At 45.1% G+C, this 13,079-nt stretch overlaps 2 protein-coding genes across 2 annotated transcripts; one reads left to right on the forward strand and one right to left on the reverse strand.

Moving 5' to 3' along the window:
• The first annotated feature begins 357 nt into the window (after positions 1-357).
• PEX10 (peroxisomal biogenesis factor 10) lies at positions 358-4,519 on the forward strand. Its single transcript, XM_084220177.1, has 6 exons — positions 358-704; positions 884-964; positions 1,418-1,824; positions 2,499-2,674; positions 2,971-3,106; positions 3,358-4,519. Exons 1-6 carry the CDS (start codon positions 596-598, stop codon positions 3,427-3,429), a joined length of 981 nt encoding a protein of 326 aa, XP_084076303.1. The 5' UTR covers positions 358-595; the 3' UTR covers positions 3,430-4,519.
• A 146-nt stretch (positions 4,520-4,665) lies between these two features.
• Positions 4,666-11,321, reverse strand: RER1 (retention in endoplasmic reticulum sorting receptor 1). The gene is made up of 7 exons (XM_084220178.1): positions 11,217-11,321; positions 7,961-8,046; positions 7,318-7,422; positions 6,322-6,421; positions 5,755-5,833; positions 5,513-5,648; positions 4,666-4,851 (listed from the first exon to the last, which is right to left on the reverse strand). The coding sequence occupies exons 2-7, from the start codon at positions 8,039-8,041 to the stop codon at positions 4,762-4,764; spliced, it is 591 nt and encodes a 196-aa protein (XP_084076304.1). The 5' UTR covers positions 8,042-8,046; positions 11,217-11,321; the 3' UTR covers positions 4,666-4,761.
• Positions 11,322-13,079: the final 1,758 nt, after the last annotated feature.

Genomic DNA, 13,079 nt, shown 5'->3' on the forward strand with positions numbered 1-13,079 from the left:
TTTTCCTACTCTATCCACCCCTTTTCCCACCTTTTTCCCACTTTCCCCACCCTTTTCCTACTCTATCCGCCCCTTTCCCCACCCTTTTCCCATTTTCCCCACCCTTTTCCCACTCGCCCCGCCCTTTTCCCACCCTTTTCCCATTTTCCCCACCCTTTTCCCACTCGCCCCGCCCTTTCCCCACCCTTTTCCCATTTTCCCCGCCCTTTTCCCACTCGCCCCGCCCTTTTCCCACCTTTTTCCCATTTTCCCCACCCTTTTCCCACTCGTCCCGCCCCTTTTCCCATTTTCCCCACCCTTTTCCCACTCGCCCCGCCCTTTTCCCACCTTTTTCCCATTTTCCCCACCCTTTTCGCACTCGTCCCGCCCCTTTTCCCATTTTCCCCACCCTTTTCCCACTCGTCCCGCCCCTTTTCCCATTTTCCCCACCCTTTTCCCACTCGTCCCGCCCCTTTTCCCGCCCTTTTCTCCCCCTCAGGCGTTTCCCGCCTCTTTTCCCGCCCCTCACTGACGAGATATCCCTGCGCGGCCGGCGGGTGCTCCGCCCCTGCCGGAGCCGCGGTGCCGCCTGGGGGCCCGTGTCCCTCCGCCCGCCATGGCGGCGGCGGCGGGCCCGGCGCGGCTGGTGCGCTGCGGGCAGAAGGACGAGCTGTACCGGGCCGGGCTGCGCAGCGGGGCCGGCACGGCGCTGCGGGGGCTGGCGGGTAATGCCTGCGGGGGGTTGGATCCACGCCGAGCCCTCGCGGGGGTTGCGGGATCCGCCGGCACAGCGGCTCTGGATGGGGTCGGAGGGGACCGGGAGGAATTTCCCGGGAGGAATTTCCCGGGAGGGCTCGGGCCAGCACGGCTCTGGTGCAGTGACAGCCGCGCCCCCGTCCCGCAGGTGCCCGGCCGTGGCTGGCGTGGAGGAGGGAGGTGGAGCTGCTCTCCGATGTGGCTTATTTCGTGCTCACCACGCTGTCAGGTAACTTTCTCTGTCATTTATCGTTTTTTATCATTTCTGCCAACATCTGAAAGCTGAGGGGTCGGTGCTGCGGCTGCTGTGCTGGTGATCACCACCTGAGACTGCCCAACAGCAGTTCTTTTCAGCCTGGGGTTAGTTTGGTTTGGATAAATACCTTCTGGTAAATATGAAAGCACGAAATTGTTGGGGTTGGGTTCAAACACACTTTATTAACACAGACAGATGTTCTAAAAACAATTTTTTTAAAGCAGGAATAGATGACACCATGAAAAATATCCCTGCTTCAAGCCTAAAACTGCAGATAATGGATGGCACCATGATGCTTATCTTAATTCAACAAAAAATAACTATTTCCAAATCCCAAAGCCTGAACAGCCTGTCCCCACTGCTCAGCACATCCAGAATAACCCTGCAGTTGCCCTCTCACCGTTTTCTGTTGCACACACTGTTTAGGTTATCAGACTCTGGGAGAAGAGTATGTGAACATCATTCAGGTTGACCCGAGCAAGAAGAAGGTGCCTTCTTTCCTTTGTCGGGCCCTCTTCATTTCCCTGCACACCGTGGTGCCCTACTGCCTGGAAAAGGCACTGCTGCACCTGCAACACGAGCTGCAGATGGAGGCTGAGGAATCCAGGAGCCCAGAGAACCCCCCAGCACTTGGCTTTCCCAGCAGGAGCTTCATTCGCAGCTGGATTCGGAAGCAGGTTGGGGAGCTCAGTGAGCAGCAGAAGAAAAGAGCCTCCCAAGTCGTGGATGTCCTCAAACAATCCATCCCCCTGCTGCACCGGCTCCACCTGGCTGTGTTCTACATCCAGGGCACCTTCTATCACCTGTCCAAAAGGGTCACAGGCATCTCATATGTAAGTGGTTTTGGTTCAAGATGTGACTGCAGAATTTTGGCCTCTTCTGGGGTGCTGGATATATGGAAGGGATGAGGAATTTGGCTGTTGTTGCACAGCAGAGGGGTGAGAGGGAAGGTTTTGCTTTATGTAGGGGGTGATGAGTCCCTGCAGTCAGGAGGTTACAGGTAATAAATATTACAGGTTATAAACATTAATGTGGTGTCACAAGTCAATACTGTGTAACTTCAGTCTGACACAAACACACAGTAGTGAGAGGTGACTTGATTATATCCATGAGAAATATTGTTTTGAACAACACCCAGTATACATTTAGGTAGCACTTTTCTATATGAAGATAATTTTGTATCTTTACAAAAGAACATCAGAAATGTGTACAGACAAAAGAGTTCTCAACAATTCCCAGCATCAGTGCAGTAAAGAGGTGTTTGTTTGCTCAGAGATTCGTAAGAAAACCAAATCAATTAAAACTACAATTTTTATGGGCAGACAGTAGCTAAGTCCAGCCTGACTGAAGGTGGTTACACCTCCTGAGAGACAGCTGGCTGAGAAGTCCTAAAATGTCAATATTTTGGACATGATGAGAATCCCAAATCAAGTTTAAGATGGGGAGAGGGAGAACAGTTTCCTAAAACCACAGTAACAAAACATCTCTCTTCCTGTGAATTCTCTAGCTGCATTTTGGAGGACTGCAAGGAGAAGATCAGAGTATCAGATCAAGTTACAAGTTTCTTGGAATAATTTCCCTCTTCCACCTTCTGCTGACCATTGGAGTTCAGATGTACAGCTTCAAACAGAAGCAGAGAGCAAGGCAGGAGTGGAGACTGCACCGCAACCTCACCCACCAGAAGTAAGAAAGAGGTGGTTCTTAATTCCTAGGAAAGAGGTGGGAATGTCACAGCTGTCATGAACAGGGACAGCACAGGAGTGACACCCCAATTTAGGTTACAGTCTGATGTAATATTTCATTAATTAGCACAACTAATTCCTTGCTGCTTCATGTGTGTCTTGGACTTCATGCTTTATTTTTGAGACCTTCATGAAAAGGGTTGATACTTGAGCAGGGTTTTACCCCAGGATGTGTTACCCTGTATTTCTGCCGAGCAGGGTGAGTGCAATTAACCCCTCTGTGCCCGTGTTAATTAGAAGCAGGAGCAAGGAGGCGGCGGCCGGGCGCCAGTCGCGCTGCACGCTGTGCCTGGAGGAGAGGAGGCACAGCACAGCCACCCCCTGTGGGCACCTCTTCTGCTGGGAGTGCATCACTGCCTGGTGCAGCACCAGGGTGAGTACACAGCACAGCCACACTGCAGGGTGAGCCCAGCCTGGCTGCTAACGCCCTGGGTCTCACTGGGCACCCAGAGCTGACCAGCACCTATGGAGCTGTGTAAATACAACGACATAGGTGTGGTCAGGGGAGTTTGTACCACAGCTGGGACTGAAAAATTATTTTCTAAAAGTAGCTAAGCAGTTCTATTCAGATTTTTTTAAGTACAACTATCCAGTATGTCCATCTACTCCCTTTTCTTTCTGTAGGCAGAATGTCCACTGTGCAGAGAGAAGTTCCATCCTCAGAAACTGATCTACCTACGGCACTACCAAATGTAAAGGAAACCTGTTCTGTCTCCTCATACTTGTCCTCTAGCTTGGGTTGGTCCAAGAAAAGGCTTTATTAAACTGGAAACTGCCTGTGCAAGGTGGTACTACATTCCTGTGTGACAGAATAAAGCTGGTTTTGCTTCTACCCTTCTGTCTCTTCTGATGGAGCTCCTGACCATATTAAAAATAGGGTTCTAAAGCACACTTAACTCAAGTGAATGCTCCCTGAGGAGTTGAAAAAGGCATTGCACCAAGGTAAAGTGAGGGCAACCATAATTGAAAAGGAGTCATAAATAGTGTTAGATCAAGAGATGTATATAAAGATAGAGAACAAGTAAAGGGGAACACTGTCTTTTAATAAATTTTGGAATTAAAAAGTCACTTAATAAAACTGTAGTTGTATCACATGAAAAAGTTTACATGCAGGTCATTTGTCTCTCAATTTTTTCCCCCCATAAAAAAAAAGAAAATCTGTGTTAAAACCCCCATGACTGTCTGTTCTGGCCAGTTTGGGTACATCCTGTGAGGCTGCATGAAGCCAACTTCAATTATTGAAGAAACCATTACGTATGAAAGAAACTCCAACCAATAACAATTAAAATATATATTTTTATAATTCCAGGTCCTCAAAGGAAATTGTGATAGAGTTTGAACAAAGTTCTGAGTCATCAGAAAGAGCCAAATTTTAGCATCTGCTGGGAGATGGAACAGTGAAACTGGCATTAAAACCCAACACAAACGAGTTGCTTTAGAAGCTAAATAGATATTTTTGCCCTACTGCAAACCCCATAATTTAGTAATTTCTTATTCCTATCTATACTTGTTTGGTTGTAACTCAGTAATACCATGCATTTAGGAAACTGGCTTAAGTTCTGCATCTAATTTAGGTCTACTGAATTTTTCTATGAAAACAGCACACGGCCATGAAGCAGAAAACAGCATCACGTGTGCCAGCTTACACTTTCCTCCACAGATGTGCACAGCACTTCAGGGTGATGTTGAGCAGGAGAACTATGTAAAAATATCCAACTCTAGGCCATTAACCTCTCCAGTGCAATGGATCTTGAAAGAAATACATTATCCCAAATCCATGGGATTATCCAAAGTTTCTCCAACTTCTTACAAAAGAGAATTAACTCAATGCAATTTGGTTAGAATGCCAGTTTCCTCGAGAATCTGATATTTCAGATAAAAATAGCAAGATCCTCGTAAAATGAAAATTCAACTGCTTTGTCACCACTCTGTTAATCACTTTTATGAAGAAAAAAGGCATTGTTACAATGGCTCAAAATCGTTCCTTTAGTGAGCAGTAGAATTGGTCAACAGGTTGATTGCTTCTTCCTAGCTAGCAAAGGTCTTCCCCACATCCTCTTTCCCTTTGTATTTCCTCTTGCCATGTGTGAAGGGTATATATCTGTACTTTATCATGTGCTGCAAAGAGAAAACAGCAGTTATTGAGACAAGAGAGATACATAATATTGAGAAAAAATGGTTGCTAATACACACTGTAAATTACTGAGTCCTCCAGAAAGAGAGTTCTCAGTAAAGGTAATGAAATAGCTAACCCTACAGCAGTTTAAATCTAAATAGGTACTAATTATTTACTACCCTTTCAACTTCAATTTACCACTTTGAGTCACAGTACATGACCAAAATTCTGAATATCAAAGAAAAAAAGTAGTTTTGGTTTTTTTAATGCTAACAAACCATAAGTAATTTGTTAAAATGTTCTGAATCACCTGCCTATGTTCTTTCCCTTCCCCTTCTACTTCCTCACATCACCTTGTGAGAACTTCCCTTTTCACCCACCAGAGATGGTTCAACAGCTCTGCATCCAAAATAGCCACAGGAAGTGAATGAGCACCTGCACAAAACCCTGACACTGCACTCTAAAGTCAAAACCTTTTGGAAACAAGACTAAAGTTTTGTAAAACACGCCCCACAATGAATGTTCAAGTATTACTTATTGAAGTTCCTCCAGTAAAATAAGTGTGTGCAGCACATTTAACCCCTGAAGGGCTCCACTGGATGGCCAGTTTGAAGCAATGCTGTAAATCCTGACATCACAAATTCTCTGTTCTTGCCAAGTTACCTTGATTTGCCTCTTCATAGTGATACAAAATAGCATAATGAAGTACATCACAAGGATTGGCCAAAACACAGGAACGTTGAAAGCCTCAAAGAATGTACAAGCCATAGCAACCAGGATTCCTTTAGTGGCAGAATGCCTGAAAAATAATAGTAACAATTAATCCTTCAAGCCCAGTAATCATTAATATCATGCAGATATTTGTATTTTTCAAAAAGAGAACAGAGGCAGATGGATCCACTCACCAGAATTTGAATTCTGGGAGCCTTCTAATGAAAGGCCGAAATTCTTCATTTTGCCTTGTAGGTAAGGAAGGACCATCATCTAAAAACAACAGAAAAGAAACCAAACCACAAACCTCCTCACAGTAGTTTTTTACACTATTCAGACTCCAAGGCTTTTTTGGTTTGTTTTTAATTTTACTTTTTATCTCAAGGAAAAAAAAAATCACAAAACAAAACCACACCCAATTTCCATTGTCACACGTAGATCCCAGTTAAGAGTTGCTGATTTAATCTAAGTTCCCACAGATTTCTTAAAATAAGCTTAACATAGATTCCTTTAAAGAAAATAGGGAATAGGAATGCCAGGCCACTTGAGTTTCCAAGTCACAATATGAAATATATCCAAGTCCCATTAAAAATTACAAATTTCATAGCAACTCTTGATGTTAAGTTGTATAGATTTTTTTCAGGTCTAAAAAATACACTGTAGTGCTAAAATTGCATTATTTTTAAACTACAGTATCAGACAAAAGGAGCTGGAAATTTGACCAAGTTTCAAATGATGGTAAAAAGGAACTTTTTTCATACCTGAATCTTCCATTAGAGAGGGGTCTACCTTTGGCGACAGGAAAGCTATGAAGAGGTTGAGGTGGTAGATTCCCAAGGCATATGTCACAATGTACCAACCCTGCACCGGGAGGAACAGACAAGGGTGAAATCCTCCTGGAAATCATTCTCTGATACTGATTTTTTAACAAGATTAAACAAGCTGGGCTTTGTGCTTCCTTGAGAAGCTTTTCTATGTCCCCATATTAACTGAAAGGTTCTGGGCTTGTAAAAATATCAATTCTCAATGATCTAAACAAGTTTTTGAACATGACAGGAGAGCAAATCTCTTATGCAGTGACAGATTCAACATGAAACCATGGTCTAGCATCCAGGTTCTTTATGTTCAGGATGTGGACTTCAAAAATAGTAAAAAGCATAAAGCCATCCCTTTTTTTAAATCATCTTTGCAGCCTTCAGAGTCTGAAATGTTCCTACCACTATGACCTGTAAAGGGTTCACCTCCTGTCATCTTTAGTTTTTGGGAATAACAGTTCCCAAGTTCTTAACTGAACTGCAGACTGGCATGGAACATCTGAAACAAGCATGGAACAATCAGAAACATCTGATTAGTGGGGAATAGTCTGCCCCTGCCTGCAGGGAGAGAAATGCTGACAAAGCCATTCCTCATGGTTTTCATGACAGAGAGGAACCCCTGGCTCTGAGCACGTTGTTATACAGCTTTAATAGAAAAGCAAAAGCTTAATTACAACAGTTTCCAGAGATTTATTTTGTGATTTCAGATTGCCATCAGATTAATATCCTCAAGTGGTCACACATTTTTCTCTCTGCATCAGCAACTTCCACACCCACAGGATGTGCTCTCTCTTCAGACTCCACAATCTCCCTTCTGCCGCGTGCTGAACGATACCTCACCTGACTCTAAAGTAACAGCACACTTCAAAAACACTCCTAGAATCCAAATCAGACCAGCAACAATATCTGGAACTACTTCAGCATCAAATCAGGTTCTCTCACCTGCAGTAAATAAACTCTAATCATGTAGATAAAGCTCAGCCCCAGCGTTACAATCCATCGCACTGCAGTGTAGGGGGTGGATTTGTCTAACCAGGACTGGTAGATCTGGAGGAAACACAAAGTGCACAGTAAATAATAAATACTGTAAAATACTTGATGCACAACAGATAAAGCTTATTTGAGGGTAGTATGGGCAAAAGAAAGTATTTGGGAGGAATATTTTGGGAAGGAGAGTAACATGAAATACTTGTGTTCTTTACTACAAATAAATTACACAGAACTGTACTTACAAGCTTCTATATTTTTACAAAGGCAAAATAAAACCCTAATGCTTAGGGCATTGTAAAGCAATTTAAATTTTCTGTATTTTATGCAAGTTGTTTCCCTTAAGGTGAATTTGAAGCTAAATCTGAACTTGCTCCTCATTTTTAACAGTAACAACATATTTTCCTTGTGCACGTGTCCATTAAATATTCTAGTAAGCCATGTATTATAGATATTTATTTATTTTAAAAGGCTTCAAAAGAAATCTTCTGTATAGATTTCAGCTTTTCAGAACAACCCAGCCAACAAGGAGTGAGTTCAAGAAGCTGCAGTGAGATCTGATTGTAAAGGAGTCAGAAAAATCCTTCACAAAACCAACCTGTCCAAGTCTTGAGAAAAATCTATAGACCACGGAAGGTTTTCCATGCACAGACTCCCCAATGCTGTCCCCTTCTGACATGGTGGCTGTGGAAACAAAACATGGGACAAGGGAACATTGAAATCCAAAATCCAAGCTCAGGGAGGTTTAAAGCACATTCTCTGAACCAGCATCTACACACAATATCCTTCTGGCTTGTCCTGTGGGAAATGAATTATTCTGAATATTTTTAAAGAGAGGACATTTATGCCAGAATGAATGAAAATTCCTTTTCCAAGAAAGCAAAGAACAGGGTATTTTACAAAGGCAAGACAGGATCCAGTGTGTTTTGGGGAAGGAAATAAAGAAGCCCATAAGGAAATTCAGGACCAGCCCAGCTGGACATTGTCACCTTGCTAAGGGACAGGCTGAGGTACAAGCCCTGAGCAGTGAGACATGAACTCATGGCAGCACCTCCCTCCTGCCACCTCAGGCTCCAGAGGCAAAGAACAAAACCACAGTAAGCAGATTTTTTTAAAAAAAAAGCTGCTTAGGATTTAAAATACTGAGTAACTAGTGAAGAAATAAACTCAGGACTCTGCACACCAGTGGTTTCAGAGTCTGCCAGAGCACCAAACCCAAACTGCTGCCCATGCTGGAATCATTCAATGAGTTTCTCTGTCTCTTGAACACCAAGAGCTGAGCAGTGACAGAAGAATTTTATACAAGAGCAAAACTGTACAGCCAAAGGGCCAAGAGCCTGAACTCAAATAAAAAATCACCCAAAGGGATTATTTTTCAGTCCATGCCCCTGCTACCAATTGAAGAGCTTTATTTTTCTTATCAGTGAGTTTTACAGCTCACTTCAAGATAGAAGCCAAATAAAGTGGGTCCTAAGCAGAAACATTTTGCCACATCACCAAGAGCAATCCCTGGCATTACTTCCTGGAATCCTCCTCTGTGGGAGGGACTATGTAACTCTGGGATACTGGGAGTACACTCAGCCCTACTCAGGAGCCTCAGAGGATAACAAATCTGTATGAAACATTCATAAATAAAAAAAAAAAAAATAAGGCAAATGGTCCTAGATGCTGCAATACAGACTGCTGCAGAAAATTTAAGATCAATGACAATCTGAGGAGGCACAAAACCTTAAAGCTGTGTATTTTTTCTGTAAACATCTGAAAATTACATCCTGTGGAATAATTAGAAAGTAGAAAAAAGGGAGCCCTGTTACACTTCAAAAGCTAAGGGGACTCATTAGGAGGAGCTGAGTCCACTTTGATTCAAGCTATAGCTAAAAGAAAAGAATTGAGTAGAAACTCATACAATATACACACTTTTCCATTACAGGCAAAAAGAAATAATTATTCTTCTCCCCACTCTCTGCAGGACAGAAATTGTTCAGCATTCTCAGCTGAGCATCATTTGGTGCTTTATTTTGGGGTATTTTTAATATCCTGAAGGATAAAGCTGTAACAAAAAGTTATTCAACTAATTTGAATCACAGAATAATTTATCAGGCACCAATGAAAACTATCATAGTGTCAAAATGAATGCTACAGATACATTCACAGCAAATATGGGCTACAGGCAGACCTCACAAGCCAATCCTGTAAATGTTACCCTGTGCACAGCAAGTGGAAATGTGTGTAAGGCTACTGAAGGCTTCATGCTGGAGCAGGGATCATGTTTGGTGTAAAATATTGCATATATGTGTGATTATGTATGATTTTTATCATGCACACAGTTCTTCCAGAGCAAACCAAGAAATACAACAGTTCTACTGAGGAGAAACCTCTCTGGGGCTCAGTTTAACCACAAGACCCAGACTAGAATTTAAGGTACTATTTCTCATCACATTAAAACTCTGCTGGAAGAATAACTGTGATGAAGAATTATCAAAAACAGGAGTCCTTGGCACTGCTCTGAGGGCAGCTCACAGTTAAGAACACTGGGTTGTGTTGGTGTAAGGGAATGATTAAACCTGCACAGTTGCAATTTCTCTTTCATAATCATGGAACCATAGAATGATTTGGGCTGGGAGGGACCTTCAAGATCATCCCATTCCACTCCTGCCATGGGCAGGGACAACATCCCAGGTTGCTCCAATGTCCATCCAACCTGGCTGGAACACTTCCAGGGATCCAGGGGCAGCCACAGCTGCTCTGGGCATCCTGTGCCAGTGCCCCACCGCCCTACAGGGAGGAATTCCTTCCCAATATCCCATCTAACCCTGCTCTGTGGAAGTTTTAAGCCACTCCTCCTTGTGCTGTCACTCCAGCCCCCTGTGAAAAGCTTTTCTCCATCTGTCTTGAAGGGGAACAGCAGATTCAGTGCCCAGCACAAGGAGCTGTGACTGCCCTGCAGCCACTCTAGCACAGCCAGGCACACACAGAGGTGAACACAACCACAAACACACAAAAATGAACACAACCAGACACAGAGAAATGAACACAACCAGGCACACACAGAGGTTAACACAACCATCGAGGGAATCGTCTGTACCAGCAGAACTGAGGCTGCTCCTAAAACCAAGCCGTACTACAGCATTTTTCTCCGCTGAAAACACCACGTAATCGAAGGAACGGCCTGAACAATTATGCTTTTCACCGCAATTGTTATGGTAATTTCATTACAAACAGCACTGATCGCTGAGTTCTGAAAAGCAGAACCTCCGGCAGTAAGAATATCCTCACATCATCACACAGAGGTATAGAATTAGAGCACAACTCTGCTCCTAATACGCATTTTTCTTAAATTCAAAATATAAATGAAGCAGCAAACACACATTACACCTTCAGGTTACCTTATCTCAGAGAGGAACTGTCTTTGGACAGCAACACACTAAGGTGATTTATTAAGAACTGGGTGAACGGACAACCACGGGGAAAGAGCCCATTGGTCGCTCAGATTGGTTTTTCACACTAAAAAAAGGCAGCGTTTAATTTTATCCATTGCCACAGCAGCACCTGCGCTTCTCGCTTGTGCCCGCCAGCGGGGACTTCCCCGTGCACCGCTCAGCCCCGGTACAATGACCGGGACTGCGCTGCCTCGGCACGGAGCGGAGCAGGGCGGGGCCGGCAAAGGGGGAACCGAGCCCCGGGAGGCCGCGGCCGGAGCGCCGAGCCCGCAGCAGCCCCCGCGCTCCCGGAGGCGCCGCTCGCTCCAGGCCCCCGCCCGCCCGCGGGTGTCAGCGCCGCGCCCGGCGGCCTGGCGGCGCAGTGCCCGGTTCCGGTCCCACCCCGCTCCGGCCCCGGTCGGTCCCGGTACTCACAGGCCACCGGGCCGGTCCTGCCTTCCGCTCCCGCCCCTCCACACACCAATATGGCGGCAGCACCGGGACCCGCTTCCGCTTCCGGGGTTCGGGGGCGGGGCACAGCCCCGGTGCTGCCCCGCTATTGGCCCCGGGGGAAAGGGTGGGGCCGCGGCGCCGGGCGGGGCGGCGGAAGGCGTGCGCGTTCCGTGAGGGGACACGGAGAGCGGGCGGGGCGGTACCCGTGGAGAGGCGGGAGGTGTGGGTGTGTGTGGCCTGTGAGGCGGGGCGGGATCGGGGGGTACCGGCGCGGACCGAGCGCAGGACAGGACGGGGCGCGCGCAGCTGAACGGGCCCGCCCGGCTACCCAGGGAGGGGCGCCAGGCCCCGCCCCTCTCTCTAGCGCAGCCAATTGGAGCGGCTGCTGGGGCGGGCGTGGACGCTGGACCAATGGCGAGATGGCAGCGGGTGGGGAGGCGGGGCCGAGGGAGGAGCCGAACCGAGTACAGCCGAACTCAGCCGAGCCCGAACCGAACTCTACCGAGATGGGCCGAACGGAGCCCGAGCTGAACCGAGCCCGAACCAAGCTCTACCGAGATGGGCCGAGTCGAGCCCGAGTCGAACCCGAGCCTAGCCGAACTTAGCCGAGCCCGAACCGAGCTCTACCGAGATGGGCCGAGTCGAGCCCGAGTCGAACCGAACCGAGCCGAGCGGAGCGCCCTCACGGGCTGAGGCCGAAGCTGTTGAAGGATTGAAAGTTTTAACGAGTTCGGTGTATTTTATTAAACGAGAACGTGAACCTTTAGGAATCAAAATCAGTAGGAGAAGACAAGAAATACTTGTTACGTGGAAAAAAAGGTGACACAAACATCCCCACACGTGCTGAGGTGCGTTTGTTCCCCTGGAACAGAAACACTGCTAACACGGACCCCAGCCATGATAATTTATTTTCCTGGATTCGCTGCCCCGAGGCTGTTCAGAGTTTCTGTACCGCCTTTGGGCACCACTGGGCGTCTCTCCAGCATCTCTTTTGGGGCTGAATCAGTAAATTCTTCAGGCTCCGTGGCTGTAGGATTTAGTACTAAAGTTTACATTCAATACCTGCTCAAAAGTGATAAGATGCCAAAAAAAAAAATTGTCGTGACACTTCTGAAAAACCTATTGATTTAGAATTTATAGTATACAAGTATATGAGTATAGTTATTTCATACATATAATAAATAGGTTAGAAATAAATATATAAGTATACATGTTAATATAACTATATTAATAATATGCTTCTATTCTAATATAAATATAGTATAAATATATTACATATATTTGCATAACATAGATAATATACATATATATATATATAAATATTATATTAAATATTACGTATTGTGTATAATATTTCAAGCTCTAGGGTATCCCAGCGTTATTTCTGTGGGGTATAGGATGGATTGAATATTGGCATGAATGTTTAATCTCAGTTTCAGCTGCAGCAGTGTCAGGGCCAGATTTTTAGATCAATCCTTGGCAAGTGATAATCTCTTTAGCGAGTGGATGCTGTCAGTTAACAGCACGCTGCAGTCTGGGAGTCTTCAGAGATTCAGGTCGATTAAATGTCCACTAAACAAACAATAATTACAACTATCAACAGAGGAGATTAATAATAGCAAACAACTTTGATTTATCTCCTTTTTAACAGTAAAACCGGTTTTGCATTCGGTAAAATTGAAGAGGTGCGGCTATAACTGAGTAATAAGGAACACGGAGCAGAGTCTCTGAAAGCTGGTTTTAAAAACAATGAAAATAATTTAAAATAATTAAATAAAGCCCCCCAGTGACCTGTGGTGGCCTGTGGTTTTCATGCACTTTTATGTGCACAGGTTTGAGAATGAA

Source organism: Fringilla coelebs (genome assembly GCF_963513975.1).
Source record: "Fringilla coelebs genome assembly, chromosome: 22".
Taxonomy (NCBI): domain Eukaryota; kingdom Metazoa; phylum Chordata; class Aves; order Passeriformes; family Fringillidae; genus Fringilla; species Fringilla coelebs.